General features: G+C 65.8%; 5 protein-coding genes across 9 annotated transcripts; 2 read left to right on the top strand and 3 right to left on the bottom strand.

Moving 5' to 3' along the window:
• Nucleotides 1–1740: 1740 nt before the first annotated feature.
• Nucleotides 1741–3885, top strand: LOC103816903 (5-hydroxyisourate hydrolase-like). The gene is made up of 4 exons (XM_018914733.3): nt 1741–2530; nt 3098–3240; nt 3459–3594; nt 3728–3885. Exons 1-4 carry the CDS (start codon nt 2465–2467, stop codon nt 3815–3817), a joined length of 435 nt encoding a protein of 144 aa, XP_018770278.1. The 5' UTR covers nt 1741–2464; the 3' UTR covers nt 3818–3885.
• Nucleotides 3867–11187, bottom strand: GAS8 (growth arrest specific 8). The gene is made up of 11 exons (XM_009090792.4): nt 11057–11187; nt 10514–10597; nt 8908–9105; nt 8557–8763; nt 8212–8266; nt 7556–7761; nt 7196–7363; nt 6810–6896; nt 5648–5857; nt 4500–4565; nt 3867–4256 (listed from the first exon to the last, which is right to left on the bottom strand). The coding sequence occupies exons 1-11, from the start codon at nt 11057–11059 to the stop codon at nt 4107–4109; spliced, it is 1434 nt and encodes a 477-aa protein (XP_009089040.1). The 5' UTR covers nt 11060–11187; the 3' UTR covers nt 3867–4106.
• Nucleotides 11188–11341: 154 nt separating this feature from the next.
• On the top strand, nt 11342–14971 carry DBNDD1 (dysbindin domain containing 1). The gene is made up of 5 exons (XM_050978998.1): nt 11342–11735; nt 12680–12807; nt 13704–13850; nt 14209–14349; nt 14437–14971. Exons 2-5 carry the CDS (start codon nt 12759–12761, stop codon nt 14604–14606), a joined length of 507 nt encoding a protein of 168 aa, XP_050834955.1. The 5' UTR covers nt 11342–11735; nt 12680–12758; the 3' UTR covers nt 14607–14971.
• Nucleotides 14972–15334: 363 nt separating this feature from the next.
• Nucleotides 15335–20300, bottom strand: DEF8 (differentially expressed in FDCP 8 homolog). 5 transcript variants are annotated; one of them, XM_050979051.1, is made up of 12 exons: nt 20273–20300; nt 19218–19333; nt 19012–19094; nt 18781–18930; nt 18426–18567; nt 18190–18354; nt 17759–17886; nt 17225–17338; nt 16690–16770; nt 16289–16429; nt 16081–16190; nt 15335–16003 (listed from the first exon to the last, which is right to left on the bottom strand). In XM_050979051.1, exons 2-12 carry the CDS (start codon nt 19321–19323, stop codon nt 15901–15903), a joined length of 1323 nt encoding a protein of 440 aa, XP_050835008.1. In that variant the 5' UTR covers nt 19324–19333; nt 20273–20300; the 3' UTR covers nt 15335–15900. The 5 variants fall into 5 exon arrangements, with proteins under 5 accessions (XP_050835008.1, XP_050835010.1, XP_050835006.1 ...); XM_050979053.1 differs by having other exon boundaries at nt 19218–19336; nt 20273–20289; XM_050979049.1 differs by lacking the exon at nt 20273–20300 and adding an exon at nt 20135–20230 and having other exon boundaries at nt 19218–19336.
• A 712-nt stretch (nt 20301–21012) lies between these two features.
• On the bottom strand, nt 21013–26052 carry TUBB3 (tubulin beta 3 class III). The gene is made up of 5 exons (XM_050979092.1): nt 25084–26052; nt 24116–24539; nt 23453–23561; nt 22608–22718; nt 21013–22309 (listed from the first exon to the last, which is right to left on the bottom strand). Exons 1-5 carry the CDS (start codon nt 26022–26024, stop codon nt 21234–21236), a joined length of 2661 nt encoding a protein of 886 aa, XP_050835049.1. The 5' UTR covers nt 26025–26052; the 3' UTR covers nt 21013–21233.
• Between the last annotated feature and the right edge of the window lie 1518 nt (nt 26053–27570).

Here is a 27570-nt window from a genome sequence, read left to right as displayed (position 1 = left end):
ACCCCCGATACAACACCCCGATACCATCCGGGCATCCCCGGTATTCCCGTGGAACCCCACGGCAATCCCAGCACCCCATGTTACCTCCCAGGCACCCACCCGTCAAGATCCAGGCACAGCCCGGTACCCCTCGGGCACCGGCCGGTACTAGAACCTTCAATACCCTCCGGGCACACCAGGCACCAGTCTGAAATCCTCCCGTCAATCCGCAGTACCTCCCGGGAACCCTGGGGCACCGCCTGGCAGCTTCTTGGAACGCCCTGGCAACTCTCGGCTATCCGCGATACCTCCCTGGTCACCCCCGGTTACCCTTCGGGCACCTCCCCGCTCTGTACCCATCGGCATGGCCTTGGAACCCCCTGGCATCACTCGGTAGGGCCCGGCAACGTTCGGGCACCGCCCGCTCCCCGCCGGGCACCCCCGGTCCCTCAGTGCCGCCCCCCGGTGCCCCCGGCCCCTCAGCGCAGCCCGGTGGACACTCCCGGGCATCCCGGTATCTACAGGCGCCTCCGTGGTCTCGCCATTCGTCCCTCCCGGTGTTCCCGTGGCGCCCCCCACCACCGCCCCAGCAGGAACAGCCCCCTCCCCGTTCCTCCGTGCCACCTCTGGTGCCTCCTCCCCCTTTGCCGCCCTGGATGGGTGCGCTGGAACTCTCGGGGGAGGAACCTGTGCGCGCCCCCCAGCCCCACTGCAGTGGGGGTTCCCATGGCCACCGAGGGACAGCTCCGAGGGGCTCCTGGACTGCATCGTCCCCCCAGCCTGGAGCAGCACCTCGTGTGCTGGGTCCCCCCATGGGGCGCCCCCAGACCCCCCCGGGGCTGGCAGCTCTGCAAAGCCGGTTCAGCTTTCCTGGCCAAGGTCACTGACGCAACAGGGAGGGTTGCCAGCAGGCACCTGGGGGGAGCAGCCAGTGCAGCTGCAGCCATGGCGCCCTGCAGCTTCACCCTCCTCCTCCTCCTGCTGGTGGGACCCTCGCAGTGGGGCCGGGGGTGCTGCATGGCCATCCCCCAGGAGGCTCTGGGCAGAGCCGTGTCCCGGCGTGGCCCCGCAGCCCCGCTGTCCATCCCACAGGACATGCTGATCTTCCCGGAGCATGGACACAGCCTCCAGCGGCACAAGAGGGACTGGGTCATCCCCCCCATCAACTGCCCTGAGAACGAGCGGGGGCCCTTCCCCAAGAAGCTGGTGCAGGTTGGTGTCCCCACAGGGACCAGGCAGGGTCCAGAGGGATCCCTGGGAGTTTGGGACACGTCTCACCCTCCTCTTCCTGCCTCGCTGCCAGATCAAATCCAACAAGGACAAGGAGACCAAGGTTTTCTACAGCATCACGGGGCAGGGAGCGGACACCATCCCCGTGGGTGTCTTCATCATCGAGCGGGAGACGGGGTGGCTGGAGGTGACAAAACCCCTGGACCGGGAGGAGAAGGATAAATATGTGGTGAGTGAGGGGGCATCTGTGGCAGGATGGGACAGTCCTGGGCACTGCACACACACTGACTGTGTCCTTGCAGCTCTACTCCCACGCCGTGTCGGCCAACGGGCAGCCCGTGGAAGACCCCATGGAGATCATCATCACCGTCACGGACCAGAACGACAACCGGCCCGTCTTCACCCAGGCAGTTTTCTACGGTTCTGTGCTGGAGGGAGCTGTGCCAAGTGGGACCACTGCCACTAGCTGGCAGGCAGCACTGGAGGGATGTGTGACAGGTCAGCAATAACCACCTGCTCCAGGCACATCAGTGCTGAGGGTGCTGGCCACCGACGCAGACGACGCTGTGAACTCCAGCAATGGCATTGTGAGCTATTCCATCCTGAGCCAGGAGCCAGAGAAGCCCCAGCCTGGGATGTTCACCATCAACAGCAGCTCTGGGCTGGTCTCCGTGGCCATGGCGGGGCTGGTGGCAGAGGTGAGCCCCAGACTCAGCCCCCACCAAGCTCATCCCCCACTCGTGTGTCACACAGCCTCTTGCCACAGGTGGTCCCTGAATACACCCTGGAGATCCAGGCTGCTGACTTGGGGGGACACGGGCTGTGAGCCACTGCCACAGCCCGCGTCAGGGTGCAGGTGAGAGGCTGAGCCCCCCGGTGCCCCTGCGGTGCAGAGGGCAGGGCCAGGCTGTGGTGAGGCTGGTGCTGGCTCCTGACAGCCCCACGTGTCCGGCCGCAGCAGCACCTACGTGCTCCAGCTGCTTTCCATGGTGGGAGGAGAGACTGGGATGGCAGCTGTGCTGTGGCTCCTCCCGGCCTGGTGCCCCACTTCCCACCAGGCTCTGGGCCACTAGCCCCAGGGCCACGGCGCTGCCGGAGCGTGGGTGCCAGCGGGGCTCCTGGGAAGCTGCCCGTGCCAGCTCAGCCCAGCCGGGGAGGAGCACCCAGCTCTGCGGGAGCCCCGTGCCAGGATAGCGGCATCCAGCCACACCAGCTCCACAGGGAGAGGCTGTGGCGCCAGGAAAGGAGGCCAGGGATGGCGTTTTGTGTGGGGTCACCAGCCACAGGTCCCTGGCCGATGAGTGGGACACAGGAGAGCCAGGTAAGCTCGCCAGGGTTCCTCTGCAGCACCCCCACGTCAGCCGGTGCTGGGCTGGCAGCGGGAGCTGGTCTGGCTCCAGGGAGGCTGCCTGGTCCTGCCGGCTGCTGGGGCGCAGCCCCAAACTGTGCTCCCACCCAAGCCTGGGAGCTCCAGGAGAAGAAGGGGCCTGGCTGCCCTCAGCCGTGCTGACCTTGGCGCCGGGCAGCTGCAGAGAGCTGGGCAGGGTCAATGTCCACCCACACATGACACCGTGGGCAGGGATGGGGCTGCTGGGACAGGGCTGCTTCCTCGTCAGGTCCAGGCTGGCTGCTGTGCTGTGCCGAGGCCCGAGGCCCACCAGGACGGGCAGATGAGCACGGTGCTGCCATGAGCCCAGAGCCCTGCATCCTGGTGGGAACCAGCTGGCACCCACGCGGTGCCTGGGGCTGAGCACCGTGGCGTGGGAAGGACATGGGTTTCCACATCCCAGCTCTGGGGAAGAGTGAAGTGCAGGGGCTTGGCTGCAGCACAAGATGGCAGATGGTGCTGCCAGGACAGGTCCCAGCCCTGCTCCCCCCTCTGCCACAGGCTGATGGGATGTCTGAGGTGGGAAAGGGCACCCTGACCACCCACGTGCTGAACACGGCCACGGGGCTGCCGGCAGCCGGCCTTGCTGTCCGCCTGGCCCAGCTGCAGGAGCCAGGACTGCAGTGGATGGAGCTGGCACAGAGGTAGGAGAGCTGGTGGCACCAGAGTGGGGCAGGGACTCTGCTGCCGGGGCTCTGTCAGCTTGGCCAAAGGCTCCTGGCACAACTGGTTGCCCAGCCTTCACCTGGGGTTTGTTTGCTGGTGGCAGGACTGGTGCTTGGGGGTATGGCCAGGGCAGGTTCTGGGGGTGGGGCAGGGCTGTGTTTTGGGGTACAGCAGGACTGCCTTGGTTCGGTTTCAGGCACACGGATGCGGATGGGCGCTGCCAGCCCCTCCTGGCACCGGGACAGGCCAAGGCTGGCACCTACAAGCTGCACTTTGAGACAGCTGAGTACTGGCAGGGACTGGGGCACACCAGCTTCTACCCCTTCGTGGAGGTACAGAGAGTGGGGAGACTGGGACAGGTGACACAGAATGTCTGAGGGCTGGGGCCAGGCTCAAGGGGCTGCACTCCCCTGGACCTCACTATGGGAGGGGGATTCCCACTGCTGTCTCCTCACTCTCCCTCAGGTTGTCTTCATCATCACTGACCCGGCACAGAAGCTCCACGTCCCACTGCTGATCAGCCCCTACTCCTACACAACGTACCGGGGCAGTTAGAGGGGCACAGCCTTCCCCTGGGAATGCAGGAATGACACCATCGAGGCCATTAAAAACTCCAAACAGCACCGTTTGTCTGAAGAAATCACCTTCCACTTTTGTGGGAACAGAAGTAGCTCCAGGGGCAGCCTGGTGGGGTGGGTGAGATGCCTGCAGCCCTCCAGCTGTAGTCCCCCTTGGGAGGAGAGGTTCCTGAAGATGCTCACTGGCATCTGTTTAAAGACACTGAGCAGGAAAAGGGCACAGTCCCATTACCAGTGTGCCAGTGGGACCCTCAGTGCTGCCAGTATCAGGTGGGCACTGAAACGAGTCCAGCAGGGCCCTGCCCCAGCTCCTGCCCCGGGATGGGGAAGGACAGTGGCTGGAAACCAAGGTTGTCCAGGGGGATGCCAAAGGCTGTCAGCTTTGCCTTGAAGGTCTGCAGCATGTCGTTGTGTGCCTGCGAGGAAAGGGTCCCTGTCAGCCTCTCTGTCAGCAGATGAGAGCTCCCTGCACCCCCAGTCTCACTTCCAACCCCCAAGCCAAAGCCATGGAATCACAGAATCATTTGGGTTGGAAATGCCTCTAAGATCACCAAGTCCAACTGTTCCCCCAGCAGTGCCAAGGCCAGCACTAACCCACGTCCCCAAGTGCCACATTCACACAGCTCTTAAACCTCTCCAGGATTCCTCCCCACCCTTACCTTGCAGACTCTGGCCAGCTGGATCTGCAGGTCCTGGATGGTGGCATTCTTGGAATTGAGCATGTCCTGCAAGGGGAAATTGGGATGAGGCTGCTCTGCCCAGCCCTGGGGACGCGCTGGCCGTGCCGCGGTGGCTGTGGCGTGGCAGAGCACACGAGGAGCTCAGTGCGAGCCCAGCAGCCAACAGCACGGCCTGGCAGGTGGCCACCACCCTGCCCCCTCTGAGTGGCACTGCCAGGGACAGCCAGCCCCGGGCAGGGACAGGCAGCTCCCGGATGAACACCAAAGCCATCCCGGTCTGCCCCGCTGCGTGGGGAGCACTGGCAGCACCTGCTCCAGCAGCACCACCCTGCTGCCGCGGCACCGCGGGAATTACAGGGAGCCAGGCTCCCTGAGGCAGCTGAGAGGAGGAATTCAGGGACCCCAGCAGCTGCAGGAGAGCCCGACGCCAATGATGCCATCCCAGGAATGTGTTTTCCTTCCACATGCTGGGAGGTGACACATCCGCTGCCTGTCCTATAGGCCTGGTATGCATCCCAAAGCATCCCAGAGCTTCCCTGACTCCCCCTGCAGCGGGGACCTGGCTGGGGACAAGCAGGAGGGCACCAGGTGGTGGAGCCCTTGTTCCCTGTGTCTGTGCCCAACCCGCACAAGCGCTGCTCCCTGGCTCCAGCTGCGGCAGGCTGCAGGAATGTGGGTCTCCAGGCTCTCCGCAGAGGTATTTTTAGCACGGCAGACACCGCAGAGCCCCAGGATCCTGTCTGCACTGTCCCCATGGCCAGGCAAGGCTCACCAGGTGCAGCCCCCCCTGCACAGAGCCCCTGGGTGCCACTGGACCTGCTGGCAGTCAGCTGGCTGTGCGGCAGCACAGGGCGCTGGCAGTGCCATGGAGCCTGCGGCCATGATCCTCCAAACAGGCCCCACCTGAGGGACAGATCGGTGCCAAACTCCAACACCCACACGCTCCGCTCTCGAGGCAGAGCCGAGTGCCCTGCAGCACCACACGTGGCCCTGGGAGTGCTGGGGATGAGTGACAAGTGACGTGCCACCTACAGCCATGCGGGACGGGGACTGGTGCTTTCCAGGAGCAGCAGGCAGCCCACAGTGGGCTCTGCCCCCTATGTCCAGCCCTCGCCGGGCCCCAGTACCTCCAGCTTGTGCGAGACCAAGGCGAGAGCGCTGGGGTCGAGGTTGGAGGCTGCAAGGACCTCGCTGAGCTCCACCTCCTTCTGCTCCAGGAGGGTGAGGAGTCCGTGCAGCTTCCGCTCCAGGAGCAGGTTCTTGAACCCCGTTTTTTGCTGCACCTCGTTAATGGCTTTGGTGAAGTTCTGATAGAGGTCGTCTCGCTCTTCCTGGACCTGCTCCGGGGGGCGGCACAGTGTCACAGCACCCTCAGGACCCCAAGGGACACGGGGCCTGCACAAGGCTGACTGGGGTCTGCACAATGGTGCGGAGCACAAACACGGCAGAAAACTGGTCCAACAGCTCAGCCCGGCCGCTCCCCGCAGCACCTGCAGCCCACAGGGAAGGCAGGTGCTGCAGCACAGCCTCCCCCCCTCCCCTCTTCCCTCCCTCTCTCCCTCCCTCCATGGTGAAGCACCTGCGCTTCTCCCTCCTCCTCCTCCTCCCCTCCAGGCATGGAATGCCCTGCAGCACTAATTCAGACCCCAGCGAGGGCCCCCAGCACACAGGGGTCTGTCCTCTCATCCCCACAGCTGGCAGCAGGCCCTGGCTCACAGCTAGTTAATAAGTGTCCTAATTAGGACACAGTCTCTCCTCCAAAGCCTATTTCTGAACGCTCTGAATCTGGTGCTGTCTTAATGATGGATTGTTAATGAGGCCTCGGATCAATGTTCATATTCCTGGGGATTTCTACGAATTGCAAATGAGCTCTCTCCTGCCTCGTAAGATTTATCTGGGTTAGTGGGGGGGAGCACTTGCTCTGCAGGGCTGTTCCCGAGCACCCCAGAACAGGAGGGAGCAATTCTGGAACCTTGGCAGAAGGAGGGGCCCGTGGCAATGTCCCCATCCCAGCTCTGCCCCACGCAGCCCAGGCAGCCTGGGGCCCTGCTGGAGCGTGCATGACTGCTTAGCAGAGGACAAGGCCAGGCCTGTCTGCTGACCGTGGGAGAGGCTGGAGCTGGGAGCAGCTTTGCTGGGAGCAGCGGTTATCACCCGACTAGGGATTAGCTTTGCAAAGCCCTGGGCTAAGCACAGCCTCTGCTAAGCCCCCACGCCCTGTCCTCTGCAGAGGGTTTGGAGAAGGTTTGGAGAGGGAATGGGATGACCAGCCCTGCCTGCAGGTCTCACCTGACTGAACCGCTGCTCCAGCACCTCGTGTTCCCACTGAAGATCCTTCAGTTCCTTCTGGGCGATTTTCAGATGGGCTTTGGAGGTCTGTGAATGGGAAGGGAGGGTTAAAGAGCACAGGACTGTCTGGGAAGTGTTGGATATGTGTTCTGGGAAGAGAGGAGAGTGAGCAGCAGAGAGAAAACCAGGCAGCACCCACACCAACCCCCCTGAAGCAGGGCTGGTCTCCCTTCCAGTCTCTCTTTGGATCCCCAAATGAGATCTCACAAATACACAGTAAGCAGAACAGGACTTGTTTTGCCCAGCAACCACAGCACACCAAGTGGCAGAGCTCAGTGTTTTCCCTCCAGGAACGAGCCCCTGAAAGGACAGGGCTGGGCACTCACCATCAGGGCCTCCTTGTCCCTGTAATAGTGAACCAACTTCTTCTGCAGCTCAGCCACCAGCTCCTGGGCCTCCTGCAGCGGCTCTGTCAGCCCCTTGTTCTCACGCATCACATCTGCCTTCTCCTTTTCCAAGACAGCCTCCTTCTTCTTCAGTTCTTCCACCTGCTCCTGTTCTTGGGAACACAAGTGCTGGCTCCTGGGACTGCCCAGCCCCTCAGAGTGCCCCACACCCTCAGGACACCCTCCCCACTCATGTACAGGCCACCAGCAGCACCCACACTGGCCCCTGATGTCAGATCCAGCTGACACCCTGGCAGGAGCAGTCCCTGGGTGCAGGGGTGGCACAGGGACAGGCAATACCTTCAGGAGGTTGATGAGTGTCAGGTTTTTGGCGGTGATATCGTTGTAGTAGTTCTTGATGGCACCAAAAGCCCCCTCGTGGTTCCCTATCAGCTCGCTGATCTGGGTGTTCTTCCTCTCCTCCAGCTCATGGATCTCTGTCTTCCTCCGCAGGTCCAGCTCATCCCGCAGTGCCTGCATCTTCCTGGTGTACTTGGCCTCCATCTCTGGGGGGAAAATTGTCAGAGTTGGAAATTGGAAATTTTTTCCCATCTCTGGGGGAAAAACTGGCTGAAACTGGGGAGGAAAAGTGACCAGAATGGGGAAGGGAGAAAAACCAGCCATAACTGAGGGAATACTTGCCAAAACTGTGAGGGTTGGGATCAGCTGGAATTGGGAGGGAAAAACAGCCAGAACTGGAGGGCAAACTAGTCTGATATGGGGAGGAAAACCAGCTGGAACTTATGGGGAAAACTGGCCAGAACCTCAGGTGGGGGAGATCAGCCAGAATTGGGGTGGGAAGCTGGCCAGAACTGGAAGGAAAAAATGGCCAGAACAGGGAAGGGAAAAATGGCCAGAACTGGGGAGAACGTGCCCCCATGTGCTCAAGGTGCTGCTTGGGAACCAGAAGCAGCTGTCCCTGTCTTGCTCCTGTGGGATCTGCCTCATGCCCTCACCTTTGGTCTGCAGCTCGAAGTCACTGCGCAGCCGGGCCATCTCCTCCTCATGTTTCTGTGAGGAAGAAACTCCGTGTTGGAAGAAACAACCAAATCCCAAGCCAGCCCATTCCCAGGGACTTCCTCCTGCTCTTTGGGAAAGGATTCTGATCCCATGTTGATGCAAACAGTGGCTTGTAGTTTCTCCAGCTGCTCTCACAGCTCCCCACTGTGGGAGAGGAGTCACCCAGGAATCCCTTCTCCCCATTCCTGTACCAGAAATCCCACCCCATCCCACAGAGAGCCAGGGAGGCAAAATCCCACTCCTGCTCCCAGGCTGGAGATGAGGCACCTCACAGGACATACCAGGCAGAGGTTTGTGATGGCTGCCTCATTGGCCAACTCCTGCTCATTCAGCCTTGTGTTCAAGGAGCGCTTCTCCTTCCACAGCTCCTGCTCCTGATCCCAGTGATCCTTCTGGGCCCTCCTCAGGGACAGGACTCCCTCTGCCTTCAGCTCCGTCAGGTTCTCCTGCTGCTCATGCAAAAGGTGCTTCACCTTCTGCTTGTACACCTAAGGACAGGCCAGAGACAGGTGAGGGGCTCAGCAGGACACACCTGGACCTGAGATGCTGGTCAGACACTCCTGGATCGCATCCTGCCCAGCCCCTCCAGTCCTCAGAGCTGCCCAAGCTCACCTGGAGCCCTGCAGCCCCACCTTGATCTCCAGCTGATGCCGCTCCTGCGCCTCCTCCATCTCGCGGTCCCGGGTGCGCAGCTCCGCCTTCCTCTCCTCCAGCTCCCGGCGGGTGATCTCCCAGCAGCCCTGGATGCGGTTACACTCCAGCTGGAAGGAGTTCCGCTCCTGCCGCTCGCGGTCCAGCTCCTGCCGCAGACGCACCATGTGCTCCAGCAGCTGCAAAGCCAAGAGAGCACAGGTGAGGGGGCAGGCAGGTCTTGGACAGGTGCCTTTGGAGAGTCCACGGCCCAAAGCCGGCAGGATGTGCTGGCTGTCACCGGTGTGGGGCTGTGGAGGTCCCTGACCAACCCAGCAGCTTCTGGAAAAGGAGTCACAAAACCTCACTGTCAGGGATGGGGTGCTGGCAGGCAGTGTCCAGTGACACCAGTGACAGTGACACCAGTGACACCAGTAACACCAGTTAACAGTGACACCTGTGACAACATTCCCAGGTATCAGAATAAAACAAGACTCCATTTTCTTCATGCAGGAAAAGCCCAGTCTTTATTCCCATAACTCATTTTACATAGTTTTCACTGACCTCGTGTGCAGCATCTGTTGGCTGGCAGTCTTCTCACCACTTTGTTTATTGGTCAGAAGGTGATTTGTGTGTACTGCTAAGGTTCAGGTTATTTACATTTTTCTTTTGTGGGTTCTCATGGTACAGATCTAATGTTTATGCAGGTGCCCTTATTTTTCACCTAAGAATAGGTTGTTATGTTAGCAAAATATTCATTCCAAGTTAGTTTTTGCATGGGAACTTGCAAAGTACTAGCTGCACTTAGAAGAAGTGGCGGGATAACAATTTGTTTTACAGAGCAGACCTGGTTTTATGAGGCCTTTATTTTATAATTCTTCTACCTGCCACAACACTCAGGTGCTTAGATACTTCTGGTTCATGGAATTGTTTGGGATGGAAAAGCCTCTAAAATCAAGTTTAACTGTCCTCCAGCACTGCCAATGCCAGCCCTAACCCATGTCCCCAAGTGCCACATCTACATGACCCTTAAATCCCTCCAGGGATGGGGACGACATCTCTCCCCTAGGCAGCCTGGGCCAGGGCTGGACAACCCTTTCCAGGAAGAAATTTTCCTAATATCCAACTTCAACCTCCCCTGGCCCAGCCTGAGGCTGTTCCCTCTGCTCCTGTCCCTATTCCCTGGGAGCAGAGCCCGACTCCCCGGGCTGTCCCCTCCTGGCAGGAGCTGTGCAGAGCCATGAGGGCCTCCCTGAGCCTCCTTTGCTCTCCAGGCTGAGCCCCTTCCCAGCTCCCTCAGCCTCCCCAGCTCCATTCCCTTCTCTGGCCATGCTCCAGCCTATCTTTCTTGTCCCGAGAGGCCCCAGGATTGTCAGCAGTGCCCAGAACCCAGGGCTGGCGAGCAGAGGGAGGGATGAGGCGGCTGCTCCTTCCCAAAGCAGCAGGAACCGCCCTCCCCAGCCCCAGGCAGGCGCCAGTGACACAAAGCCGGCTGCTCGGCCCTGTCACCCTGTGCACCTGCTGTCCCGGAGCTGGCCAGGCGCCAGGCAGGGTCCCCGGAGCTGTCCCCACCCGTCCTTGCCCGTCCTCCCCGGCGGTGCCGCTCACCTGCTCCTTGCTCATGTCCTCCGGGGCCAGTCCATCCACCACCGTCGGGCCTTTGGCCCCTTTCCCCCCTCTCTTTTTGGGTGCCTGAGGACAGAAAGCCAAGCAGAGCAGGTGAATGGGTGAGGAGGACACCGTGCTGCTCAGGGCCCCCGTGCCGGGCCCGGAACATCCCCGCTCTCACGGCAGGGACGGGGAACAGCGGCGACACCGAACCGGGCCCCGGGAGCGGCCGGGAAGAGACCCATGCGCTGCCACTGCCGACCCAGCTCCGCGGTGAACCCGAGGCACAAAACACCTGTACCCGACATGACGCCTGAGCAGCGTCCCCGCAGGGCTGGGCACGGCGCCGGGGGCTCCGCACCCTCCCCGGGAGCGGACCGGGACAGGACGGGGCTCGCAGACATCGGGGCGCGGGGCTCCACCGCCCTCCCCTGCCCGCACACCCCGGCTGCCGGACACCCTTCAGCAGCCGCCGCAGTCCTCCCCCCGGCCCCGGTTCTGCTGCCGGTCCCGGGCCTGGCCCGGGCCCAGCTCCGCTCTCACCATGGCGGCGGCACCACGGTCTCCGAGCAACGGACGACAGATCCCGCGAGAGGATTGCGAGATCTCGCGAGAGGGGCACTGCGTGAGACACGCCCCCTAGCAACGCCACGCTCCGCCCTGGCAACGAAGGCGGGGCGGGAGGGGACCGGGAGGGGACACCGGGGAGAACCGGGGGGGACATAGCAGGAACCGGGCCGGGAGGAGGAGGCGGGGGCTGTGTGAGGGAACGGGGGGCCCGGGGAACCGAGCGATTCGGGGAGAACCGGGGGAGTTCGGGGAGGACGGGGCCGACAAACCCGGGGAGTCCCGCTGTGCCCGGCCCAGGCTCCCCCACCTCCGCGCCCTCCGCTGTGACCGGGGCTGTCCCCACAGCTGCGGCCCCCCGGCTCAGCTCCCGCAGCCCGCGGTCCCCGCTGCACCCCCGGTCCCTGAGCCCCCCCGCTCTTCCCGGTCCCCTCCGCGCCCTCTCTTGTCCCCCCGGTGCTCCCGCCCCTCGGCTCCGCCTATCCCGGTGTCCCCTCCTCCGGTGTCCCCGCCCCCGCCGCGGCGGGCAGGACCGTGCGGGCTGCGGGCTGGCACCGGGCCCGCCCAGTACCGGACCGGCACCGGCACCGGCACCGACACCGGCATCAGCCCCGAGCCCGGCCCATGGCGGCTCCGGCAGCGGTCGCCACCGGAGGTGAGGGCGGGGGGCAGAGCGGGGAGGCTCGGACCGGCACGCCCATCACCGTGGAACCGGGCCGGGCCCCGCGGGGCGCACAAGGAGATGTAGGGCGGGGGTGCAGCGGGAAGAGCTGCGTGGGGGCTCATTGAGGTGCAAAGGGGGGCGCGGGGCCGAGCGGGGGTGCCCTGCTGCGGGGGGAGGGGGATGTGGGGGGCGGGGACCGGGAACCGGGGGGGGTCTGTGCCGGGAGAGTCGGGGACGGAGGGAGAGAGCAGTGGGGCACTCAGAGAATGTGGGGGGACACGGGGGTGTTCAGGGGGCTGAGGGAGCCCGGGAGTGCCCCGGGAGCTTGGGGGGCAGTGGGGTGCTAGCAGGAGGTGCGGTGCAGGGTGGTGACAAGGGGAGGCAGTGGGGTGGCCAGGTGGTCACACGGAGCAGGGGAGCGCACCGGGGACTTGGGCTTGCTACGGGGTGCCCAGGGAATGTGGGGGGACAGTGGGGTGCCCGGGGGTGCAGAGGCGCGGTAGGGGACTCACAGGACATGCAGGAACTCTGGGGTGCCCAGGGGAGCAGTGGGGTACGGAGCAGCCATCCCGCACGGCTGTGGCAGTGTCGGTGTGCGGGATTGGGGACAGGGAGGTGGCTGTGCTGGTGCAGCTGAGGGGGCCCGGAATTCTGGGGGGGGCTGCACCTGGAGACAGAGGCGGTGCCAGGGCTCCCCTGCCCGCCCGTCCCTCCCGCGTGTGGCCCGCACACGACTGTGCCGTAGCCACCAGCGTGGGGCAGCCCCGTGGCACCGGGGGAACGGCGGGACACCGGGGCCGTGGGGGGACGGTGCCACCGGGGCGGGCTGCAGGTGCCGGGGGGTGCCGGTACCGGCGGCTGCCCGGCTCTGCGGTTGCCGTGAGTCAGCACACGTCGCGCGGGAGAGATCCCTGATCCGGCCCCGCTCCCGCCAGGCAGCCGGTGAGCCCGGGCCGGAGCGAGCGGTGCGGCCGGTGACTCTGCTGGTGACACGGCCGGTGGCACGGCGGGACCATGCAGGCGGAGGCCAGAGGGGAATTCTGCAGCCGGGACCAGCGCCCCGGTAGGTGGGGGCGTGGTGCGGGCAGGGGGCCGCGCTCCTTACGGTGACAAGGGACAGTGTCACCCACCGGGGCCGGGCAGGTGGCGGGAGCAGGCGGGAGCAGGCAGTCCCCGTGTCCGCCGCGGGGGAATCCGCTCTGCTCTGCTCTGGAGCGGGATGAGGAGCCCGTTTCCCGGCCCGAGGGAACGCACCGTCAGCGCAGGGTGCCTGATGTCCCCTGCGGGGTCAGGATGTGGCAGAGCCAGTGTCGGGGCAGAGGGCTGTTGTCCCACTGCTGTCCCGCTACTGTCCTGCAGCTCCGCATGCCAGCACCAGGAACTTCCCTTTTCCCTGTGGGTTGGAGGTCTCTGTCCCTGCCCCGCTGTCACCATCCCGGTGGGAGGGAGGCGATGCCCATCCCTGAGCCGTGCCACCCGGTAACAGTGGTGGCACGGTTTGGTGGTGGCACGTGGTGCACCGACCTCGGGGGACAGGGTGCTGTGTCCCCCCTGGGCACGCAGGGCCTCCTGCCAACCCCGGTGCCCGCTCAGCCCTGAGACACGGGTGTGCCCCCGCTGTGTGCCACAACCTCGGGCTGTACCGGCACCGTGTGCCACGGCCACCTTGTCCCTCCGGCTCCTCGCGGGGACAGTCCCAGCACAATCCGCCCTTGTCCGGCCTCAGCACAGCCTGCGCTTTGTCTCGCCGACACAAAGGGGCTGCGCGGGGAGGGGGGCGCGGGGCGGGGGCTGCCAGCTTCCGACACGAGGGGCTCGGGCAGCCCGTTCCCCGCTTTGCCCGTCCTCCCCTCCTCCCCGGGGTCCTGTTGCCCCCGGCCCCTTAGCTGGGCACCCCGCGAGTGCCGGGGGCCCCAAGAGGAGCTGCCCTCACTGACGCAGAAGGTGCTGATGTGGCAGAGCTTGGCAAGGAGCCGCTGGTCCCGGAGCGCCCCGCAGGGACCCCCACCCACGGGCCGGCCCAGGAGACCCCCCGAGTCCCCGCGGAGGAGCAGGGGGGCATCCCCATCCCCAGCGCCGGCCTGCTGCAGGTCACCGAGCGCCGACGTGAGTGAGGCCCTGAGCTGCGGTCCCTGCCAGCTCCTGCCATCCCTGCCTGTGCCTGAGGTCCCCTGCTTTGTCCCTGGGATATCTGCCTGCCCACAGCATCACCTGCCTGTCCCCAGCACCTCCGGTCTGCTCCGGGGTTTCCTGCCTGTCCCCGAGAGTCGTCTGCCAGCCCTTGGGGTCTCCTGCCTGTCCCTGGGGTCCCCTGACGCCCCTAGGGTCCCCTGCTAGCCCCCAGCCAGTCGTGGTCTCTCCCCCCAAGTCCCTCATACTCCCAGCTCCCTGGTCCCCGAGAAGAGACCCCCGCCTGTCCCGGTGGGGACAGCGGCGGGTGCCCAGCTGTGCCCGGTGCCCGCAGAGCCCCTGAGCAGCGTGTCTTCGTTGGAGGTGCACTTCGACCTGCTGGACCTGACCGAGCTGACGGATATGTCGGACCAGGAGCTGGCCGAGGTCTTCGCCGACTCCGACGAGGAGAACGCGGCCGGAGAGACGCCCGGCGGTGAGCGGGGGTCCGGGGCCGCCGGTCCCGGTCTGTCCGCCCGTCCCGGTGCGCCGCTGACTGCCCACCCGCCGGTGCGTCCCGCAGGGCTGCAGCCGCCGGCGGTGCCGAGGGCCGGGTACCTGCGCTCGCCCTCCTGGACCCGCGCGCGGGAGCAGGGCCGGGACAAGAAGCACCTGAGTGACCCCGAGCTGCCGCCGGGACCCCCGGGACCCCCGGACGCCTTCCTGCCCGCCGAGCGCCCGCGGGAGCCGTAGGGACAAAACCCGCCGGGGGACACCGGGATACGCCGGTGCTGGTCCCGTCGGTACCGATGGAGCCCGTCCCCGGGCGCAGGACTCCCGCTAGCCCGCCCGGAGGGCAGAGGCGGCCCCAGCCCCACGGCGGGGACGTACCGGACTGCCCTCAGCCGGTGGCCCGCGGCCCCGGGGGGAAACCGGGCCGGTCCCGCCGGCCCCCGGGAGCGGCACGGCCTTGGTTGCCGGGAGCGGCGGATGGGGCAGGACGGGACGGGACGGGTCGCACGGCTCAGCGCGGCCCCATGGAGCGCAGCCAGTGCCGGTGCCCTGCCGGTTCTGATGTAGCAGTGCTGTGATCCGGTAAAACCGACCGACCCACCCATCGCCGGCCTCTGACCGTCTGCGCCGCCGCGCGCCGCGCAGGGAACGGGAGGGGTTGGGGGCACGGCCTCGGGAGCAGCGGGAAGGGGGGTGCCCGGCCCTACCGGGTACTGGGGCAGCGTGGCCGTGGCCGCTCTCGATGGGCGGGAGATCGGCGGTGACCGCGGCACATCCCGCGCAGCGCAATTCTATCCCGCGGGCGGCGCTGACCCGCGGACCGGCCCGGGCCCCGGGTCGGTGCCGGTGCTCGCCCCCGGCAGCCCCAGCCTCGGCGAGAGCTCGCGGGCTGCCACCCCAAGGCATTCGCACATCCTGCCCGTGCTCCCGGTGCCTCCCCTCGCCGACCGAAGCAGGGACACGAGTGCTGGGTTGCGCAAAGAGGCTCGTTAATGCTACAGGAAACACCGGCGAGAAGGGAAGGCAGCGGCTCCACACCGCACCCGGTCCTGCCCGGGGAAGATCCCGCAGCATCCCCCCGGGGCTCGGCCCCGGTAACGGTGGTGCCGTGGGCTGGGGAGGGACCAGAGTCCGGCACTGTGTGTGGGAGGGACTCGGTCCCATCCCGGTGCCAGAGCTGAGCCCTCCTGCCAGCACCTGTCCCTGCAGGACGGCAGCACCAGCCCTGGCCCGCACCCGTCCCCGCCCGCAGCCCGGTTCCAGGCAGGGGCGGCAGGAGCTGCTGCGGGGCCTTTACCGGATCCCAGTTAACCCGATCCTGCCACTCCCGTGAGGCTCTCCATGCTCCCGGGAAGAGCTGGGGCCCAGCAGTGATACCCTCCCGGCAGTGCTGCCACGTCCATGAGCAGAGGGTCCCAGAGCCAGGCCCACCCCAGTTCCCAAAGCACCACTGGCCTGATTGTGTCCATCCCAGGGCCCTGTGGTGGGTGTGGGCAGCTTTGGGCCTGAGACCCCACAATGGGCCAGACCCCCCTCAGGGCTCCCCCTCCATGCCGGAGTCCTGGAACAAGGATTGCTTCCGCAGGCTCAGCCGGGCGCACCGGGGGCATGTGGTGGAGTTGTCGTAGTAGCAGTCCCTGGAGAGGGAGGGGACAGTGCTGGGTCACCCCCTGCCACCCCCACATCCCCACATCCCGCCCCAGCGTGCCAGTACCTGTGGAAGACGGCGGAGCAGTCGGCGCAGACAGAGGTGTGGCTGTCGAAGGGGAAGAGCACGTCGCCCTCCCGGCACAGCTCACAGACGAAGCCCTTGGCCTGGCACCGCTGGGGGAGCAGGCAGCAGGTGACAGTGGTGACCCTGCCAGCCCTCCCCTGGCCCCATGGGGGTCTCCCCATAGCTCTGCCCCCCAGCATGGGCTCACCTCGCAGTCCAGTTTGATGTGCTTGGCAAAGAGCGTGTGGATCTCGGTGAGGGAGCAGCCGAGGCGCCCGGCCTCGATGTCGATCAGGTCCTGCAGCGAGTACATCTCATCGTTCTCCACAAAGTGCTGCCGGTCCTGCAGCTGTGGGGCAACGGGGTGCCGTGACTGCCACCGCTGTGTGACTGTCACCAAGGTGTGACTGTCACTGCGGTGTGACCGTCACCACTGTGTGACTGCACTGTGGTGTGACCACCACCGCGGTATGACCATCACCACTGTGTGACCGTCACCAAGGTGTGACCATCACGGCTGTGTGACCGTCGCCAAGGTGTGACCGTCACCAAGGTGTGACCGTCACCAAGGTGTGACCACCACCACGCCTGGTCTGGTCCCTGCCTGACCTGCAGCAGCAGCCGTGCCTCCATGGCCTCCTTGCAGGTGATAAAGTAGGGCTTCATCAGCAGGATGTCCTGGCGCAGCTTCTGCAGGGAACACAATGGAGGGGTGGGAATGGGGACAGGAATGGGTGTAGGGCAGGGATCCCAAGGACAAACAGCAGTGGCAGGGGCAGGATGGGGACAGGGGCAAGGATGAGATGGAGACAGTGTGAGAACCGGACAGGAATGGGAACAGAGGTGGTGACAGAAATAGGACCATAGGGAAATGGACAATGGTAGGGGCAGGATGAGGATGAGGATGGGGACAGGGTTGTTCATGGGATGGAGACAGGAGCATGACAAGAAAAAGACCAGATTGGGGCAAGTTCATCCCTGTTAACAGTCTGGGCACTCTCTGCCCCAAACTCCCATTCTCACTTTGCTTCCTCTCTGTGGGACCCAGTGGGTGCCCCTGGGGTCCCCCCACCTCCTGCTCACTGCACAAGCCCTCTGTGGTGTCCCCTGCCCTTGGGGTGTCCTCCCCAGCCCCAGCACTCACCCGGATCTCCACCAGCTCCTCCACGTAGTTGAAGAGCAGTGGGTTGATCTCCCGCAGCTTCAGCACTGGCCGTGACACCATCAGTGCCAGGTACCTCATGCTGCACCGTGACACCTGCCAACACCACCAGGGCCACCCTCAGCACCTGCCATCACCTGCAGACCCCTGCCAGGGACCCATCACAAGGACAGGGACCAGGGGACATGGTTTCCCCTTAAGTGATCTCTGCTCAGTGACCCCTATAACCAGGGATGTGGCCCCCACGACCAGGGGTGTGATCCCCCAAGTGACATCTACACAAGGCCACGGTCCCCAGAGACATGCAAGACCACGGATGGGATCCCCCCGGTGACCTATACCAAGGAAGATGCCCCCAGGGACTCCCATGACAAAGGACACAGCTCCCAAGCCACCTCCACCCACGGATGCACCTCCCAGGACTCCCACGAACAAGGACATGGCCCCCCAGGTGGCCTCCACTCAGAGATTCTGTCCCAAGGGACTCCTGTGACACCGAGGGGGGCCCCACCCCACCTTGCGGGGCTCGAAGTCCCAGTTGTGGATGGCACGGGCGGGCACCACGGCCAGGTCGTTCCAGTGGCAGCTGGAGCAGTAGTAGAGGCCGGTGTAGTCGCATTGCCGGGCCTCGCTGGGCACCCCCCCTGCGGTGGCACAGGGCTGGCACGGGGCTGGCACTGCCACCGCCCTGCTCTCTGCTCACCCCACACCCTGTGCGTGCCCCCAGCACACCCAGTAACACCTGGGGACACGGCAGGGCCCCAGTGTCACCTTCCCCAGAGCCCCATCACTCCCAGCCCCACAGAGCCCCCAACTACCACCTCTCCCCAGACCCTGCAGCCCCCCCAGCCCTGGTTTCCTCAAGCCCCACAGAGCCCCCCCTACCCACAGCAGTCCCAGCCACAGCCCCCCCAGCCCCCCCAGCCCCCCGAGCAGCAGGGGCTCACGGAGGGAGATGGGGGCCCGGCACTCGGCACAGCGGTAGTCCTGGCTGTCCAGCCCGCTCTCGGGGCAGATGCTGAGCTGGTACTCCGCCTGGTGGCTGACCTGGGCCCGCACGCACGGCCGGCTCACCAGCGGCAGGCACTTGCTGTGGCAGCGGTAGTAGCAGCCTGGGGGCACGGGTGGGTGTCAGTGCGGGCGTGGGACAAACAGGGACGTACAGGGGGTGTCGCAGACCCACCTGTGCAGGTGTACCAGGTCTGGATGAGCCCCCAGATGATGGTGCTGCACTTGTCACACATCTGCTTGACGCTCTTACTCTTCTCCTTGTAGAAACGGTGCTCCAGGACCACCCGGATGTTGGGCTCATCCTCACCAGGGTCCTGCAGGGGGAAAGGGGACTCAGAGAACTAAAGAATCATGGAATGGCTCGGGCTGAACCTTAAGGGTCATCCATTCCACCATCCCTTCCCTGCCATGGCGGGGGACACTTTCCACCATCCCAGGCTGCTCCAAGGCTGGTTGAGCCTTCCAGGGATGGGTGTGAGCACGGAGCCCCAGCCACAGAGACCCTCCGGGGGCAGCCTCAGCCCCACCTTGAGCTCCTGCAGCTTGAGGCGGAGGTGGATGAGGCGCACCACGGCGTCCTTCTGGCGCTCCGAGTGCTCGGGCAGCGCCAGGATCACCCGCTTGCACTCCTCGATGGCTCGGCGCAGCTGCGGCACGTCCGACGCCAGGATCAGCCCCTGCCGGCACCGCCCGAGGAGGAGGAGGGTCAGCCGAGCCCCCCGTATCCCCCCCACCCCCACAGCACCCGCCCCACTCACCACAGGGCGGGAGAAATGATCCTCGGCCAGCCCCAGGTCCAGGGCGCCCTCGGGGTCCCCCGGGGGGGGATCCGGCTGCTGGGCTGCAAAGGGGGGGTCTCGTGGGGGGCTGAACCCACCCCCAGGACAGGGGGTACCGTGGGGGGCTGGGCCTGGCTGCCCACCCCAGTGTGGCACAGGGAGGGGGTGGGGGAATCAGCACCCACCTGGGGCAGGGCACTCTCCCTCGGGGCGCTCCGGCTGCTCGGGGCTCTTGTTGAAGGGGTTCAGGTGGGCCTGGCGGAAGCGGGCCAGCCGCTCGTCCGACGCCATTGCCACCGCCCTGCTGGCCAAAGGACACTACCTCAGTCAGCCCAGCACGGGCAGCAGCACCGGCACTGGCACCCTGGCATCCACAGCCCAGCACTGGCACTGGCGCTGGCACCATCACCAGCACCCCGAATACCATCACCAGCACCCCGTGACAGGCACTTGCACGGTATCACCAGCATCCACACCCTGGCACCAGCACAATCACCCCATCCCAGGCACCAATAGCACCTCAGCAGCACCGACACTGTCACCAACACCCCGTCATGGCACCGATGTCCCAGTATCAGCAACACTGTCACCAACACCTCGTTACCAGCACTGACACCCCGGCTGGCACTGCCACCTCAGCACCGACACGTCCCCACCAGCAGCAACACCCCGGTACACCCACCGGGGGTACCAGCACTGGCACCGGCACCCCAACAGCAACGCTGAAACCCCGTCACCGGCACTGACACCGCCACATCGACACCTCCTCACTGCCACCGACACCCTGGGACGCCCACAGAAACCCCAGCGCTGCCACAAACACCGACACACCGGCATTGCCACCGACACACCGGCACCGGCACTGCCACCGACACACCGGCACTGCCACCGACACACCGGCACCGGCATTCTGTCACAAGCACCACCACCTCAGCACCGTCCCCGTCCCCGACACCTCGGTGCTGGCATCATACCCTGTCTCCGTCCCCCTCCCTGTCCCCGTGTCCGTCCCCGCGGACAGACGCGTCTCTCCGCCTCCCACGCCCGTGCCCCCGCCCTGCCCCGCCGCCACGGCCCGCTTCGGCCCACGGTCACCACGTACCGGCACCGTCTACCCATCCCGGCCCCCCGAGGGCCCCGCTGTCCCCCCGCTGTCCCCTCCTGTCCCCTTCTGTCCCCTCCTGTCCCCCGCGGCCCCTCCCGCGCGCCCGCCAGGGGGCAGCGCCCCCGCTCCGCTCACCGCGCGCGCCGCCGCGCCCGCCGTTCGCCCCGCCCCCTGCGAGGCTCCGCCCCGAAAGACCCCGCCCCCCGCGCTCTGCGTGCTGCTGCCCCCTGCCGGCCGGCAGACCGCACTGCGCTGCGCCGCGCCCGGGCGGGGTCGCTCCTCGACATCCGCACCGTCCCCACCGCGACAGCCTCACTGCTGCCGTCCGCACCGTCCCCACCGCGACAGCCCCTGGCCCCAGAACCCCCAGCCCTACCATACCTTGTCCCTACAGCCCCCATCCCCACAACCCACAGCCTCCATCCCCACTGCCTCCACCCCTACAGACCGCACCCCTACAGCCTTCATCCCCAATGTCCCCATCCCCACAGCCCCCAGCCCTAGTGTCCCCATTCCCACAGCCCTACTGGTCAATGGCCTCCAAAGCCGGGAGCTCAGAGCCAGGAGTGTCCTGAGTCCTTCACAACTGGGCACACACCCAGCCCTGGGGAAACAGCCTGGGGTCCCCGGGGTCTCTGCTACCATCTCAGATTGGGGAACAAAGGGCCAACTGTGTCCTGGCACAGGGCCACACCCCCCCAAGCATGGAGAAGGGCGACAGTGGGGACAAAGGCACAGCCTGCCTGGGGCAGCTGGATCTGAGGGGCAGAAGGGTGGGAGGCAGTGCATGGGGGCTCCCCTGGCCGGGAATGGCTGGGGGGGCTGAACCGTGTGGGTGTCCCCTGTCCCCCTACCCAGCAGGCACAGACAGGTAGTACCAGGACAGCAATAAATTTATTAAGTATTCAAAAAAAATAATAAGACACAAACCAGTAAAAAAAGAAAAGGGGGGAGGTAGGAAGGGGGGCGAGGGGCCGAGCCGGCTCAGGGGGGGACAGGGTCAGGAGACACTGAGGGGATGGCAGGGGAGCAGCACCTGGGGCTGCAGCAGCGCGAAGCCAGGGGGGCTGCGGGCGGTGCCAGGGGGCGGCGGGCGTCACTTGGCGCCCTGCGCCTCCGACTCCTCCTCGTCGTCCTCGTACATCTCACCCTCCTCCTCGGCCGTGGCGTCCTGGTACTGCTGGTACTCGGACACCAGGTCGTTCATGTTGCTCTCGGCCTCGGTGAACTCCATCTCGTCCATGCCCTCGCCCGTGTACCAGTGCAGGAAGGCCTTGCGGCGGAACATGGCCGTGAACTGCTCCGAGATGCGCTTGAAGAGCTCCTGGATGGCTGTGCTGTTGCCGATGAAGGTGGAGGACATCTTCAGCCCCCGCGGGGGGATGTCACACACAGCCACCTTGACGTTGTTGGGGATCCACTCCACAAAGTAGGAGCTGTTCTTGCTCTGGATGGCCAGCATCTGTTCATCCACCTCCTTCATGGACATGCGGCCACGGAAGACGGTGGCCACGGTGAGGTAGCGGCCGTGGCGGGGGTCGCAGGCGGCCATCATGTTCTTGGCATCAAACATCTGCTGGGTGAGCTCGGGCACGGTGAGGGCGCGGTACTGCTGGCTGCCGCGTGCCGTCAGCGGCGCGAAGCCGGGCATGAAGAAGTGCAGCCGCGGGAAGGGCACCATGTTGACGGCCAGCTTGCGCAGGTCGGCGTTGAGCTGGCCGGGGAAGCGCAGAGAGGTGGTGACGCCGCTCATGGTGGCCGACACCAGGTGGTTGAGGTCACCGTAGGTGGGGGTGGCCAGCTTGAGGGTGCGGAAGCAGATGTCGTAGAGCGCCTCGTTGTCGATGCAGTAGGTCTCGTCCGTGTTCTCCACCAGCTGGTGGATGGACAGCGTGGCGTTGTAGGGCTCCACCACCGTGTCCGACACCTTGGGGGATGGCACCACGCTGAAGGTGTTCATGATGCGGTCGGGGTACTCCTCGCGCACCTTGCTGATCAGCAGCGTGCCCATGCCCGAGCCCGTGCCCCCGCCCAGCGAGTGGGTCAGCTGGAAGCCCTGCAGGCAGTCGCAGTTCTCACACTCCTTGCGCACCACATCCAGCACCGAGTCTACCAGCTCAGCCCCCTCTGTGTAGTGCCCCTTGGCCCAGTTGTTCCCGGCACCACTCTGCCCTGGGAAAAGAAAAGAGGCTCCGATGGCCGCTGGCTCCCCCACGCCCACGGCCCGAAGGGACCAGGGCTGGGACCAGCCACTGCCGCCGGCAGCACCGGGGAGAACTGACGCCGGGGCGGGGTGGGAAGCCGGAACCGCAGAGGTTTGGCAGCGGGCCGGCAGTGCCAGGCCCTGCGGCGCGGGAGGGGTGTGCCCGCCCAGTGCCCCGGGGACGGCGACTGGCCGGGCGGGTCCCAGGACGCTGGGGCTGGCGGGAACATCGAGGGGCGGCGCACCCCTCCCTCCCCGGGGACCTACCAAAGATGAAGTTGTCGGGGCGGAAGAGGTGGCCAAAGGCACCCGAGCGCACGCTGTCCATCGTCCCCGGCTCCAGGTCCACCAGGATGGCGCGAGGCACATACTTGTGAGCTGAGAGAGATCCCATGATGAGAGGGGACCTGCTGCCGCCCCTCCATCCCGCCCCAGAGGTGTTCCCAGTACCCTGCAGGGTTCTGCGGGGCTGGGTGCACAGGTCGTGTCCCACCCCAAATCCAGGGGCTCCTGGTGTGGGTGCGTGTCTCGTTACTCCCAAACAATGGGGGTCACATGGGGTGGGTGCACATGTCTGTCCCCATTCCCTGTGGGCTTGGGGGATGCTGGTGTTTTGTCCCTCCCACACCACAGGATCCTACAGGGAGAGCACAGGTGTCCCTCTCTCCCCAAACCCCAGGGTCCCAAGGGGTGGGTACATGTGTCATGCCTCCACCCAAACTACAGGGTCCCACGAACTTGGAGGCACAGGTGCCCCCTGCCCCCCCACAGGACAGGGTCTGAGGGGGTGGGTGCACATGTCTGCCCTCCCGGGGTCCAACAGGGCAGGGCTGCAGGTGTTGTGTGTGACCCCTCCCAAATCGCAGGGTCCCTTGGAACTGGGTTTTCATGATTTCCCCCTGCCCCAAAAGAAATGGTCCCACGGGGTGGGTGCACATACCTGCCCTCCCCACACCTCCACGGGGTGGGTGGGTCTGTCTGTCACCCCTCCCCACCCCAGCAGACCCAGCTCCTCTTGCACTGGGGGGGTCAGACTGGGGCCCCACCCCCCAGCCCAGGGTGGGGGTGCCAGGCTACCCTGACAGAGGAGGTTCCGAGGGGGGGTCGCTTACAAGAGGCCTCATTGTAGTAGACACTGATGCGCTCAAGCTGCAGGTCCGAGTCCCCCACGTAGTTGCCGCTGGGGTCGATGCCGTGTTCGTCGCTGATCACCTCCCAGAACTGGGGAGGATGGGGTGCTCAGCAGGGCGGGAGGCACTGGAACACCCTCTGGCCCCCGGGAGAGGCACGGGGCACCAGGATCCTCCCATCCCGAGGCAGGGCTGGGTGGGGCAAGAGGCACTGGGATACCCCAAACACTGAAATCCCCGGGCAGGGACAGGCGGGGGGCACCGGGACTCCCCAAATCGCTGGGCAGGTCCCAGCAGGGCGGCGGGCACCGGGATCCCCAAACACCCAAAATCCCGAGCAGGGCGGGGAGTATCGGGATTCCTCAATCCCCTTGACAGGGCCCGGCGGAGCGGGGACAGGGGGATCCCCCAAACACCCACAATCCCGAGCAGGGCGGGGAGCCCCGGGACCCCCCAGGCGGCGGGCGGGGCGCGGCGCGGGCGCTGTCCGCGGTGCTGACGGACAAAGGCGGGGGGCGGGGGGCGCGGGTGGGGCGGGGCGCTTTGTCCTCCCGGTGCGGCGGCGGGGGGGGAGGGGAGCCGGTCTGTCTTTGTCCGCCGCCCGGCTCCGCCGCGGCGGGCGGGGCGGGGCGGCGCCGCAGTTACCTTGGCGCCGATCTGGTTGCCGCATTGCCCCGCCTGGATGTGGACGATCTCCCTCATGGTGCGGCCGGGCCGGAGCGGAGCGGGACGGGAGCGGGCTGGGGCCGGGAGCGGAGCGGCACCGGAGCGGAGCGGCACCGGGAGCGCGGGGGGCGGCGCGGCCGCCGCCGCATCCTTTATAGGCTCCCGCCGCCGCACCGGGCCGGCCGCTGACGTCACCGCCGCCCGTAGCCAATCAGCGGCCGCCGCCGCAGCGCCGCAACAGCCCTGCGGCACCGGCACCGCCCGCCACGCCCCGCCCGGCCCCGCCCGCGGCCACGCCCCGCCGCGGCGGAGCGGGGACCCCGGCACCCGCGGGGGGCACGGCCGGGGGGGCGTCCCCGGCGCCCACCGGGAGCGGGGACACCCCGGGACCCGTGCGGGGACCCTGGGACCACCCGGCGTCGGCGGGAGCATCCCGGGGCGGGGGCGGCGGGGAGGGGGGGGACACACAGGGGACACCCCTCCTAACCGCGTCCCGGAACGGGGAGGGGTTGGGACAGGGTACGGGACAGGGCCACCCTGGGGGTCCCGGTCGCCGGTCGCCCCTGCGGGAGCGGGGACAGTGCCTGTGCCGGTGGCGAGGTGGGCGGCGGCGGGCGCGGCCCGAGAACAAAGGCGACGGTGATGGGCCCTTTGTCCGGGGGCGGCCGGGACCACCCCCCGCGTAGGGTCCAGCCTCCCGCCGCCCAGCCGGTGCTTCCCGGTTCCCGCCGGCAGCAAGTGACCCTTGACCGAGCGGCGGGACCGGGAGGGACCTCTCCCCTCGGGGCTCCCCGGGGCCGCCCGATGCCAGCCACAGCGTCACTGCAAAGAGCCTTTATTGGGAACCGTGTGTCCCTCGCCAGGACCGGGCACCCCGCGGCTCGTCCTGTCCATCCGTCTGTCCATTTCAGGGCGCGGGTGGGCCGGTACCGTGTCCCCCTGCCTACCAGGAGCACGTCACCACCTCCCGCAGCGTCCGCCGGAGCTCCTGGCTCCGGAAGGCGTAGATGAGAGGGTCAATCACGGAGTTACAGATGATGAGGATGAGGAAGAGGTTGAAGTAGCTGAAGAAGCAGGTGCAGAAGGGGTTGGTGGGACAGGTGACGATGAGGATGAGGTGGAAGAAGAAGGGCCCCCAGCAGATAAAGAAGACGCCCAGGAGGATGGTGAGGGTGACAGCACCCTTCAGGCTGCCACCACGGTGGGCAGTGGGTGGCTTCTGCTGGCTGGAGATGCTGTGGAGGTGGTGGCGGGCCAGGGCGAACATGTGGATGTAGAGCACCAGCATGAGGACCAGCATGAAGAGGAAGAAGCCGATGAGGCAGAGGAGGACGGTGTTGCTGCGGTAGTAGGCGATCAAGACAGTGCTGGAGACGGTGCTGGCCAGCCAGACGCTGGCCATGGTGACCACGGCGCGCTGCAGGGTCATGATGCTGTGGTAGCGCAGGGCGTAGAAGATGGTGATGTAGCGGTCCACGGCGATGACCCCCAGGAAGGAGAGGGACGAGACCACGGAGCTGCAGATGAGCGTGTCGATGACGCTGTCCATGTGGCGGACGATGCTGGGGCGCATCACCAGCACCCCGTGCTCCAGCAGCAGCATGAAGAGCATCTCCGCCAGGTTGCCAATGCTCACCAGCATGTCCGACACAGCCAGGCAGCAGATGAAGTAGTAGGTGGGCGAGTGCAGGTTCCTGTTCTTCAGGATGGCGGCCACCACCAGCAGGTTCTCCACCAGGCTCACCAGCCCCAGCGCCAGGAACAGCTCGTTGGGAATGTCCAGCCCCTGGCACCAGCCACCGCCGGCCCCGACCGTGGCATTGCTGTGGTTGCCCTCGCTGGCATTCGAGGGCTCGCGCAGCAGACGCAGGGGGGCCAGCGTCGACATGACCCCCTCCTCAGCCCCGGGGCCCCCCGTGGCACCCGCACAGCCCCCGAGCCCCCCTTGTGCCCCGCCAGTTCTCCCGCGGCGCCCGGCGGCGAGGCCGAGGGGATGCCGAGGAATTGGGGACGGGAGGCCTGGGATGTGCCGGGGGTGTCGTGTGCCCCCCGGGACCCTCTGGTGTGGCTCTCTGTGCCAGCGCTGCCCGGCGTCCCACGCCCGCCAGCTCAGGGTGCTGGGGAAGAAAGGGCCCTTTCTCTGCCCCACTTTAAAGCGTCTCCGGCAGCTCCTCCTCCGAGGAGGGTGGGCACCTGCGTAAGGGAGGCACCCTGGCAGTGAGGGGGGCCGCTGCCGAGGCCAGGGCTGAGACACCTCCGGGGTGGCCCTGGGGACCCCGATTGCTCGGGATCACCATGTGCTCAGGGATCTCAAATGCCCTGGGGTGGTCCATGCAGCCCTGGGGTCATGCACCTTGGGTGTGCTGCCATAGGGGTCCTCTGTGCCCCAGGAGACTGCACACCTTCGGGTCCCCACGTGTCTTGAGGTCCTGTGTCTGCTGGGGGGACCCCTGAGTGCTGGGGACCTGAATATCTTGAGGGGGCCCCTGTGCCCCGCAGGCCTGTGTGTCCTACAGGGGTCAGCGTGCTCCATGGGACTCGTGACTTGGGGGGGGTCCTACCTGCTGTGGGGTCATCCACACTCCCTGAGCTGTCCATGCACCTCGGGGACCCCCGTAGGACCCTCTGCACTGCAGGATCCACACACTGGGACTGGGAGGGTCCCATTCCCGCGGCCCCAGGGGAGTTGTTGTACACGGGGTGGGCATGGGACCCGATAGGAATTGTCCGAGGCACGGTTAAATGGGGCAGAGCGGAGCGCAGCGCCGCGGGGAGCCCGGGCAGGCTGTGGGGACAGGGCCCAGCTGACCATCATGTGCCTTGGGTCCGTGTTGATGCCTGGAGCCGCACGGCTGCCAAAGAGCCATTCACAGCTCCGCGGGCAGGCCGATCCCACGGCTGCCCACTTCCGCTGGGAAGCCCTTCCCTCTGGCAGGAATGGAAAGGGCTCAGCTGCACACAGTGGGCATGGGTGCCAGGCTGCCCCAGTGCCAAATTACAGGGATGGGATCCCCGGAATGGAGCCAGGGTGGGCTGGCTTGAGACTCGGGGTCTGCACACCCAGCCCAGATACATCCCCCAGGGAGGCAATACAGCAGGAACAGGGATTTATTCCATGTATTCACCATTACTCAGCAAAAAAAGGGAAAAAGCTTTACAGGAACATGGATGAGTTAAGGTTTGACTGTGGCTTACCTCGCTCCTTGCTCCAGGTGAAGGTGAGGGAATAAAGGATAGACAAACAAAGAAGGGGGAAAGATTTCTTCTCCAAACATAATTAAAAGGCTGAAAAAGCTGTTCCGTGCACAATTCTAGTGGCACAGGGGACTCTCAGACCTTTGGAAGGTTCAGTGTAGTGAGGGTGCAGAGTATTTTGCGGAGGGAAGGAAGCTCCAGGCTACGGGAAGCACAAAGGAGCTGAAGAAGAGGGCAGT

The sequence above is a fragment of the Serinus canaria genome, chromosome 11 (genome assembly GCF_022539315.1).
Source record: "Serinus canaria isolate serCan28SL12 chromosome 11, serCan2020, whole genome shotgun sequence".
Classification (NCBI taxonomy): domain Eukaryota; kingdom Metazoa; phylum Chordata; class Aves; order Passeriformes; family Fringillidae; genus Serinus; species Serinus canaria.
Note: the sequence above shows the minus strand (reverse complement) of the source record. Positions and strands in the feature narration are given on the sequence as shown.